General features: G+C 43.6%; 1 protein-coding gene and 1 long non-coding RNA gene across 2 annotated transcripts; both read left to right on the top strand.

The window, feature by feature from the left end:
• The first annotated feature begins 3,905 nt into the window (after nucleotides 1-3,905).
• Nucleotides 3,906-6,850, top strand: LOC113012713 (alpha-1-inhibitor 3-like). The gene is made up of 3 exons (XM_026153009.1): nucleotides 3,906-3,935; nucleotides 6,346-6,502; nucleotides 6,573-6,850. Exons 1-3 carry the CDS (start codon nucleotides 3,906-3,908, stop codon nucleotides 6,833-6,835), a joined length of 450 nt encoding a protein of 149 aa, XP_026008794.1. The 3' UTR covers nucleotides 6,836-6,850.
• A 108-nt stretch (nucleotides 6,851-6,958) lies between these two features.
• LOC113011837 (uncharacterized) lies at nucleotides 6,959-9,538 on the top strand. Its single transcript, XR_003270617.1, has 3 exons — nucleotides 6,959-7,022; nucleotides 7,200-7,401; nucleotides 9,101-9,538. It is a non-coding gene; the product is annotated as an uncharacterized LOC113011837 (long non-coding RNA).
• Nucleotides 9,539-11,534: the final 1,996 nt, after the last annotated feature.

The following is an 11,534-nucleotide window of genomic DNA, read 5'->3' on the forward strand; positions in this document are numbered from 1 at the left end:
AATATATATAAAATTGTAGGTTGTGTATCCTTCAGGTGTTAATGGGGTTATTGAAAATGTGTATATGTGCGTATGTGTGTATATACGTAGGTATGGATAGATAGAAACATATATGTGTATATATTAAAATTTTTTTTTTAAAAAATAAAAAAAAAATTACACATAACATATAATGTAATTACAAGGAGGTATTTCTGTAGTCTATTGATACTAGATAGTGGAAAAGGGGTGGGATTAAATAAGCTTATGCTTCTTCCTGCTCCTTTTTGAACATGGACGTTATTTGGAGTTGTGGTTGCTCGTTTTCCTTTTGTTTGCTTTGTTCATTTGTCTCTTTTAATTCTTTTTTTTTTTATACTTTTTCAACATGTTCAAAATAAAGATTCAATCAATCAAAATTCTATAAGGATGTTATGTGTTTGTAGACTTTCTGCCCAGTTTGACCCATTTAGCAGACGTCAGCCTGTTTAAGGCTCTGATATCTATTCTGTGTGACTTACAGCAGTTATGACATGGTCTGATTTTCTCACCCAATAAAGGAATATTTCATATATCAGTCTACTCTTCATTCTATCAGACACAGTTATCACAGCTCGTACATTTGCTTTTTACACATATATGTAAGCATTGAGCCAAATGTAATAATGCCAACATACTGAAGGAACAACATTTGTCTCTTATATATGATACATCTGTATACACACTGTCACAGATACTTGTCTGTGAGTGAAGTGATTAATATAATAACTATAATATTGGCCATATTATATTTACATTACCACAGTGAGATGACTTTAGTCTCATGAACAACATCAGCTAATTGTTATTTACAGCTAATCTTAAACGACTGTTCAGCACAGAAATGAAGCCCAAGAATCATGTTTCACAGTCCTGTGGTCTCAGCCTCAGATACTCATCAAATCACACAGAGCTCATGTAGAAACAAATGAACTAAATATGTTCTCCTTCATTTCTGTCAAACAAAGCTGTATGAAACGTTTCCAGCTGTTAGTATCATGGTTGCTAGGCAACCTGGGCAGCGCGACGGAGGCTAGACGTCCCATTTCACGAGCCTACAAGCCTCGCACTTCGGCCTTAGCGGTCTTTGAGTACGCGGCCCTTGAGGACTTTAAAGCTGCAGAACCTGAATCGGGATACAGCCATGATGATCTCCAGCCTCGTGCTCGCCAACATTCTCACCTGAGTTAAGAAGACGATCACTGAAATGGTCTCAGCAGGTCCTTTGATGACAGCAATGAAATGCAGTGGTAAGGCTTTTTGGGGATTAAGTTCGTTTTCATGGCAAAGAAGGACGATGCAGTTCATCTGATCACTCCTCATAACATTCTGGAGTGCAGGCAAAATGCTATTATAAAAACTTAAGCAGCAACTTCTCCAGGTTCCAATATTTATGCAATTCTCAAACCTTTTGGCCACGACTGTATAACCTCTTCTGAAGTTTAGTGGATATTATACATGGTTATGCTCAGGATGTGTCGGCCAGTTTCCACTGGAAACGCCTTTTGGTTAAACTGTCAGCGAGCAATTTGCATTTGCACTGTTACATTTTTATATAACTTTAATGCACATAAACAACAGCTGCTTGTTTCAGTGAAAATACATTGATGGGTTTGTAATAAAGTTGTGCAGCTGTAAAGTATTTTGTCTGGTGTCAATTCTATCGTCAGCTACATCGTTATGGCAAATGTTCAGATGTATATGGTGATAAATATCTTTGGTCATATGGTCCTGCTCTGTCTGTCACCTTCTGTGTTGAGCTCATTGTTTCCTCTGTAGTGGCTGAGCTGAGTCCAAGTAGCTGAAAATGTTCCTCTGCTGCTCCGTCAGACTCTCCTCCTCCTGCTGATCAGCTGGGACACAAAACAGATCTTTGTTAGGCTCCACACTGCACTGAAGAGTCAAAGTGTCTCATATGTTCATCTGACAAGTAAAAGAACACATTTTTGTTTCCCGAGGTGGGCAACTTGTTGGAAACAAACACAAAAGGTTTGAGCACTGATACCTGCCATTGCTGCCATTGAAAGATGCAACGCCAGCAATGTGGATTGTCAAGACTCAAACCAATCATCAAGCAAAGACAACAGGGATCATTTGTTTCTGTTTATTTAGCATTCACAGCATTTGTAGTTGCCTTCTGTGCAGGGGAAGTCCACGCACACTGTGTGGTACCGCCATCCGCAGAAGGTGCATTCAACCTCTGTAGGAGAAACGAGATTGTCTGAGACTGAAATGATATTCACTAAAGAAGTGGTGATTTGTAAAACTTCACATTTTGATCCGGGACGTACTCTGCATGAAAACAAGTGCTCACTCTTCCTGCTCAACAAATGACAAGGGCGGAGCCTTATACCACGTGATACAGAAGCTGTGCCGTGTGATGCTAAAATTAGCAGGGAAAAAACAACGGAGAGCACGTCAGGGATGACGAGAAAGTGACAGGAGAAAATCCGTCCCGGTCAACCACCCAAACATCAATAACGGGAACCTTATACAGCGCTTCCCTATACCCGTCGAACTCCCGCAGGCACAAAGACATCACGGAGGCTATCACTTATCACCTGACCAAAGATATGGCTCCATCAACACTGTGCAAAACGAGGGATTTAGGAAAACGATCAACACCCTAGACAAATGCTACACAGTGCCGTCCCGCAACTATTTTTCTATTGTTGCACTACCTGCTCTGTACACGCAGCGTCGAGCAACGGTGGAGACAGAATTTCAAGCAGGACAACATTTTGCTGCAACAACAAAACGTGAGACATTTGTTGTTTTATGTTTATTTATTGTTATGAGAGAATCATGATCTCAATTCTAAGCCAAAAAATCGTGATTCTCATTTTATGCAAAATCGTGCAGCCCTAACATTAACACAAAACTATTGTTTCACCAGAGAAACACACATGAAGAGAGAGAGAGAGACAATAACAGCTACCAAACAGTCGTCATAATTCTTCACACAATGAGAAAAGGACAAATCAACAAGTAACAATGACTAATTAATATTAAAATCTGTAACATAATGTATTGTTTGGAGTTTAGTCTGATTGGTTCAGGATGAGCTGCCATTATCCAATCACACGTCTGCTTACCTGCATCTTTTCTCTTTTTTCTAACCTGAGCACCTGATGGCTTTGAACTTTTGTTGTCCATCTTCCATTGGTTTGAATTTTGCGCTGCAGTACAAACACAAATCCCCCAACCCGAGGATCAGCACAATTAACCTAACAGACCTACACCTTAGTTCACAGATTCACTTTGTCTAAGGTTGATTTCTGGGATTTCACACAACCCACGATTCAGATCGTGAATCCATGATGGGCTTGGATTTACATCATTATAAATGAAATGTGCTCTACTTGGAAGCAGCTGGCCCCGCCCCTTTTGACGGGTTGTGTGAGACTTTAAATCATCAAACTGTAAGTTATAAATTTAAATTGTTATTGATCCTTTACCCCGAGTCCTAAAGTGTAGATTTATTTTCTTACTCTTCTTATATTTATTGTTTGTTTACTTGCATCGCTGTAACTGCAGCCTCGTCGTCTCGTCTCTCTATATGCTGGACTGTCTGTAGCAGAGATGACAATAAAGTTTACTTTGACTTCAGCAGCGCGCAGGCGCACCGAGGGCTCTCGCGCTCACTTTATAGAATTTAGAAAAAACATGGGTGCAGATTATAAGTCTGTATCATAATATCTGTTTGTTGTTTTTATTTTGTTTTGCGAGTTGTTATTAGATGCCGCTCCAGCCAGCCAGAGACTCCCCGCCGCCCCGCCCTCTCCTCCCTGTGCCGCCAGCAGCAGGCGCACCTCGCAAACGGAGGGCGCCCTTACTCCCAGCAAATGGCTGATAGAAAACCGATCGGTGCCTACGAATTTCCCAATATGCGCTGGCATGACGTCGGGGAAGCATGGGTACGACCGATTATTTTATTTTTTTCTTGCCAATGCCCGTGATGCCCCCCCTCCACCACGATGCATTCTATTGGTTTGCACACTTACACACACCCAGCTGTGGTTTCCTGTTTTGCTGGACTCTGGAGAGCCCCGCCTTTAACGCTCTTCTCTCACAGAGAGCAACAGAAAACTTGGAAAAACTCCAGATTGACTGAACTCAGTTCAAAGTTACCTTGACACCTTTAGATGTGAGACGTAGTGATGGTCCGCTTGAAGCTGACGCTCCGGTGCGTGTGTCAGAAAGATCAACGCGCTGCTTCAGAAGCACCGTGTCGAGGCTTGATTCGTTTGGCCAGAGTCACGTGATCAGTGACGTCTGAAGCTTCGTTTAGAACGTACCTTTTTTAAAATCAAACTTTATTGAAACACAATGAGTATACAACATACAAACAGATGAAGTTTACAAAAGAACAGAACATGAACATACAGAACCAGGAGTAAAAAAATGATGATATGAGTAGGCGAAAAAAATCTACATATAAATATTGTTCTGAGAGGCTTTTTGTTGGTTGAGTCTGAAATTGATTGTATGTACAATTCATATCCTTATAAAAAGGCACAAATATGGTGTTTTATTAATAAACTTACATTTATAGATATAAAATAGCTAAAAGTATCAACAAATTTTTAATAAAAAAACATTTATCATTCTTCCTGGGGAACTTAAAGAAACAGAATAAAACATTTTCCCATCGTAAAGAAAACTCCCTTAAAATATGGACAATGACAAAACTGCTAAATTCTTCCAGAATCTCTGTGTAGAGGAACCAAAAGAGATGTGCCACAGTTTCTGGATGATCCCCACAGAAAGTTCAATTAGTATTTATGTCTCTTTTAAATGTTACCATATAGTGACTGGCTGGGTCACATTTATGAAGAATTTTATATGAGATTTCCTTCACCTTGTTCACAATTAGATATTTATGGGATCATCCAGACTGTCTTCCAGGTGATATCAAGGTTCAAGGTTCAAGGTTCAAGGTTCTTATTTGTCACATGCATTGTTATACAAGTATAACACACAGTGAAATGTAGCCTGACACGCTCCTCGACATGTGCAAAAATGGGGGGGGGGGGGGGGGGGTGTAGAGGAAGAACATTATATATATATATATATATATATATATATATATATATATATATATATATATATATATATATATATATATATATATATATATATATATATATATATGTGGATGTGGAGGGTGAAGGTAACGGTGGTCCCCGTGGTAATCGGAGCACTAGGTGCGGTGACTCCCAAGCTAGGCGAGTGGCTCCAGCAGATCCCAGGAACAACATCGGAGATCTCTGTCCAGAAGAGCGCAGTCCTGGGAACAGCTAAGATACTGCGCAGGACCCTCAAGCTCCCAGGCCTCTGGTAGAGGACCCGAGCTTGAAGGATAAACCGCCCGCAGGGGCGTGCTGGGTGTTTTTTTTATATATATATATATATATATATATATATATATATATATATATATATATATATATATATATATATATATATATGAGTCTTGTCCTGTGGAGGTGGCTCTTCAGTGTTTTGCGCTTGTGAAGTGGCTGTTTGGTCTCTCCAATGTAGAGGTCTGGGCATTCTTTGCTGCACTGTACAGCAAACACCTGATAGAGTTGTATTGTTGATTGTCATTTATGCTTAGAAATATTTAACCATAGATGCTTAGAAGTGTATAATTAATTGTGTAGTGATAAGTTGTGTGATCTTTAACAGGCTACAGAGGCCTGGTGTGCATTCCACACTGGGAGCATGGGAAAGTTTGTACCTTGTTTAATTGTTATGGTAGGATTAACGTAGTTACATCTGTTCTAGTCTAAGTGCTTTTCTGTTTAGATGAACTGCTGGACTTCCTCACCGGGGGGGGGGGGGGGGGGTCTAGTCTACCCTCTTCCTAACCAAGGATGTTTGCTTGTGTGCTTTTATGACCCTTTGATCAGCAGTAACATACACACACACACACACACACACACACAGTATGTCATATGTTAATGAACTTATGCATATTCATGTAACCTCAATAAAAGGACAGTGTACGGGAGGACGGACGAGAGCTACTGGGGTCAAGCGAAGGAACGGCGTTTGTCTGGTTCTCTCCCGTGCACGAGTACCATGAAGAAGTTTGCCTACTTGCGTCTTGCTTGCAGTGTAATTATATTGTCTTAACGTTCCAGCGAATAGGTTTATGCTACAAACCTATCACACCACATTGTTAAGTTTGTGTTTAGGAGTTTTGTCTTTGTTGTTTGAGTCACTGAATCAGGAACTCTGCCTCCTTTTGTTCTCACACTGGGTTTAATGAAAGAAGGTTTCTGTTTGTCCATTAAAGTTCTTTGTTGTGATCTTTTAAAGGATCCTGTGATGATCCAGAGCCTGGCTTGTCTCCAGGAGTCTCTCAGTGACCTGAGCAGCAGCTACAGCTCTGCTGGCCTTTGTGTTCACCCTGTAGGAGACGTGGAGACCCGAGCTCACCTTCTGCAGCACTTAGACACAGCTGCAGTGAGGGAAGGTGAGTCATCCTTTAGCAGGACATCATTCAGGCTTTATTAGCATCACTGTGACTGTTATTGTGTTTGTAGGAGGTTTCCTCTACTGGTCTCAGACAGCAGCAGAAACATCAGCCTCCCTGTCAGTGGAGATCAGTTCTTATGTGCTGTTGGCCAAACTCAGCGCCTCCCCGATTGCTGAGGATCTGGGATATGCCTCTGGTATTATCAGGTGGCTGACTGGGCAGCAGAACTATTACGGAGGCTTCTCCTCCACTCAGGTACGACACCACCCGAACAGCATGAAGCTCATCTTTGAGTTCATCTACAGTCTTGGACCAAATCAGGAGAAATAATCCTGAAGCTTTCATGTTGTTGCTTTTCTCTCAGATATACAGACTTGTTTTAGCAGGCAGGGATGTTTTTATTCTTTATTTACAAGATGAAATTGACTTTGGTCTAAAAATGTGTTGTTTTAACAGAACAGCCTTCTGTGCACCAACTACACGTAACAGCCTGTAAATAACAGCTCAGCTGCAGTCTGTAAGTTTATACCTGTGCTTTCTCTACTTTGTTTCTCTGAGATCATCTCTGTTAAACATGTTTAACCTGTTTAACCTTTATTTAACCAGGAAGTGAAGGTTAGAAACTCTTTTGTGAGAGTGTGTTGAAGTGACACAGGCAGTTTGAACTTCATGTCAACATGAATCCATCCTGTAGGACACAGTGGAGGCTCTTCAGGCTCTCTGCTCCACTCTGGTGTTCAGTCCTGAAGGTTGGAGCGCAGGGACAGTTCAGGCTCCAGCAGTCAGCTGACATTTGATTGAAATCAGGGCAACAAACTGTTCTACCAGGAGGAGGCGCTGCAGGACGTGTCAGGAAAACACAGGCTGGAGGTGAAGCTGCATGTGCTTCAGTGCAGGTCAGTGACAGCATCATGTGACCAGGTCCTGGTTGGTGTCAAACAAAGGATTTCTTTGTTTCTTTGTACCTTTAAAACGCTAAAGAAGCATTTTCACATGGAATAAATGTGTTTTCATAGACAACATTAGAGCTGACAATAAGAACTGCACACAGTACAATTCTGTTTGACACTAAATTAAAAATCAATAAAGTCACTTTGTGTCTCCATGAGAATCAGATAAACTTTCTTCATCCCAGAGGGAAACTGAGCTGTCGGAGCAGCAAACACACAACAAACATCAAGCACTGATACAAAATGAGAAACACAGATATTGATGATAAATATTAAGATAAAAAGGATGGAAAGGAGAGTTCGTCCGCTAGTTGAACCTCGGATACAGGAGGAACAATGCGGTTTTCATCCTGGTCGCGGAACACTGGACCAGCTCTTTATCCTCTCGAGGATACTTGAGGGTGCATGGGAGTTTGCCCAACCAGTCTACATGTGTTTTGTGGACTTGGAGAAGGCATTCGACCGTGTCCCTCGGGGTGTCCTGTGTGAGGTGTTGCGGGAGTATGGGGTGTCTGGCCCATTGCTACGGGCCATTCGATCCCTATACAACCGTTGCAAGAGCTTGGTTCGCATTGCCGGCAATAAGTCGGACTCGTTCCCGGTGGGTGATGGGCTCCGCCAGGGCTGCCCTTTGTCTCCGGTTCTGTTCATAATTTTTATGGACAGGATTTCTAGGCGCAGCCAAGTGGCGGAGGGCTTTCGCTTTGGTGGCCTCAGAATCTCATCTCTGATTTTTGCAGATGATGTGGTTCTGTTGGCTTCATCGGGTGAGGGCCTCCCGCTCGCACTGGAACGGTTCGCAGCCGAGTGTGAAGCAGTGGGAATGAGGATCAGCACCTCCAAATCTGAGGCCATGGTTCTCAGCCGGAAAAGGGTGGAGTGCCCACTCCGGGTCGGGGATGAGTTCCTGCCCCAAGTGGAGGAGTTCAAGTATCTCGGGGTCTTGTTCGCGAGTGATGGGAGAAGGGAGCCGGAGATCGACAGACGGATTGGGGCTGCAGCTGCAGTAATGCGGACGCTGCACCGGTCCGTCGTGGTGAAGAGGGAGCTGAGTGTAAAAGCGAAGCTCTCCATTTACCGGTCGATCTACGTCCCTACCCTCACCTATGGCCACGAGCTGTGGGTAGTGACCGAAAGAACGAGATCGCGGATACAAGCGGCAGAAATGAGCTTCCTCCGAAGGGTGGCTGGCCTCTCCCTTAGAGATAGGGTGAGAAGTTCGGCCATCCGGGAGGGGCTCAGAGTAGAGCAGCTGCTGCTCCACATCGAAAGGAGCCAGCTGAGGTGGTTCGGGCATCTGACAAGGATGCCTCCTGGGCGCCTCCTGGGTGAGGTGTTCCGGGCATGTCCCACCGGGAGGAGGCCCCGGGGCAGATCCAGGACACGCTGGAGAGATTATATCTCTCGGCTGGCCTGGGAACGCCTTGGTGTTCCCCCGGATAAGCTGGAGGAGGTGGCTGGGGAGAGGGAGGTCTGGGCCTCTTTGCTTAGGCTGCTGCCCCCGCGACCCGGCCTCGGATAAAGCGGATGAAGATGGATGGATGGATATTGAGATAAATATAGAGATATAAATGTAAAAGTGTCACGGTGTAGAAAAATGACAGCAGGCTACACTGAGCTGTGATTGGTTCTGTTTGTTTCCCAGATTTCTGCCACCTACAACATCCCAACACCTGCTGATGTCCCCACTCTCAGTGTGAAAGTCCACACAGAGGTGGAGCCCACAGGTGACTCTGCCAGAGCCAGACTGACTGTGGAAATACATCCCTGTAAGTATGTGACAGGTTAGAGGAGAGCTCTGTACCAGCGTGGAGTCACTGTGGGTGGATGAAGAGCATGTGTGCACACACTGTTCAAACACAGCTACAGTGGGAAGGAGAAAACTACAAACATGGTGGACCTGGATGTTCCCCAGAGTGTGAGTAATTAGACAGACTCTACCAACACGTGTGTGTCATGTGATCACTGTGATGATGTCATCTCCTCTCCTCCTGAACGTCTGTGATGAACACACTATCAGCATCACTGACATATTTCATCATTTAAAAACACTTCCTGTCACTGTGGTGGTTACAGTGACATCATGCAGTTTGTGCTTTGACCTCCAGAGGGCGACAAATCAGCACAGACAGAGAGCTCCATTCAAACTTTGCTGCCATCAGGAATAATTCTTCAAATATAATCATCAGTGTTTGATCAGGGACAATCTAGACATGTGTGACAATACTGAACATGTCACATGACACACCTTAAACATCATCTGATCAACTCTGTGTTGCGACTTCCCTCCACAAATGAAGCTGTTGCCAGCTGAGTTGGTTTGAGCTGTGACTTGTCTCCAATGAGCCAAACTGAGCCCCACTTGTGTTTGTGTATTTATTTCAAAACTGAAACAACAACGTCAGGTGTATACATATTTGAGTTGGTCCTTTTTTGGATTAAGAGGGTTGGTTTAAACACATTGTATTGGTGTAAGGGTGTGTGGCATGACTCCTAGGTGTGTTAGGTGATAAATGTGGTTGCACTCACCTGTTCACCGTACCTGATGTTGATGAGCAGGAAGGTGGGGTGAGCATGAGGGGAAGCTTTCTGTTGACCGCAGTCTTTCTGATGCATTTTTCACTGTAACTTGATGTATGCTTTATGCACTAATTGATGCCATAGGCCAATGTTGTAGTTTGGCATAGTAATTGGTGTAATTCTTTATGAGTTGCAGTTATTTTGTTTGTGCAGTCTGTGCATTTGTTTGATGGTTTAATCCCATATGCTGATTTGTATAGTACCACAGTACCATGTGGAATAAAAGGAGCAAATAGTACATAAGTGCATCTAATGTGTGTATTGTTGCGCGTCATCAGCGTCCTCATGTTTAGCCACTGCGATCAAGTGAGCCGTCATTTGTGAGCCGCAGTCAAGCCAGCCGCCTCTTATCCGCCGCATCAATTTTCTTGCGCTTCTACAATGGCCATTACGGCAGTGTCTTTTCTCCTTATTTCCCTATTGAAAGCATAGAACCGTGCACAAGTACATGCGCACACGCACTCACATATGCACGCGCACGCACACATTGCATTGGGACAGCCCGTTAAAGCCATCGGGACAGTCTGGTTGCATATTTAAAAAGTCATTAAAAATAATTTTTGATAGTTGATGTCGAACTTTTAACACAGATCTACTGTAATATTCCACAAAAACTAGAGGAAACTTATATTCAATTCAGTAGACTCAATGCAATTATGTCATTTTCAAAAATACATTACAAATCATGCTTAAAAGTTGATGTCCAACTTTCAACACATGCTTCCTCTGGGACACCTACTGTACTTCTGGGCCAGGTTTGATCCGCTGCATCAATATTTGTTTAATATTAATGGATCAAAAATGCTGCTGAGAGAGTCATGACAGGGACTATAAAGAGACAGCATATTTCACCCATATTTGCTTGTCTTCACTGACTCCCTCTGAAATCCAGATTAAAATTTTGGAATCTTTTTCTCACATAAAGGGTCAATTTTATGTTAAAATCCTCACAGTACTATATATCCCCAAATGGCCGCTTCTGTCTTTCGGACTGCAGGCGCACTTGTGGTTCCTATAATATTTTAAGGTTGAGTGGGAGGCAGAGTAGTGATGTGTCGTTCGCGAACAAGACGGCTCTTAGAGCCGGATCTTTGAAGTGAACAACGCGAGCCGGCTCCTTATTGGGAGCCGTGGGTTTTTCACCCTCTCTCTCTCTCGCACTTTTTTTCCGCTTCACTCCGCACGCGAGCCTTGTGCTTTACGCTGAGCAGAGGGGGGAGGGGCGGTAGTTACACTCAGTAGCACAGGAACAGAGCGGGAGGGAGAGAGAGAGAAAGAGCCAGGGGCAACAACGTCACATTAGAAAGGTATAGTAATCATCCATGGTTCTCAGCCGGAAAAGGGTGGAGTGCCCACTCCGGGTCGGGGATGAGTTCCTGCCCCAAGTGGAGGAGTTCAAGTATCTCGGGGTCTTGTTCGCGAGTGATGGGAGAAGGGAGCCGGAGATCGACAGACGGATTGGGGCTGCAGCTGCAGTAATGCGGACGCTGCACCGGTCC

Source organism: Astatotilapia calliptera, chromosome 19, assembly GCF_900246225.1.
Source record: "Astatotilapia calliptera chromosome 19, fAstCal1.2, whole genome shotgun sequence".
NCBI classification, from domain to species: Eukaryota; Metazoa; Chordata; class Actinopteri; order Cichliformes; family Cichlidae; genus Astatotilapia; species Astatotilapia calliptera.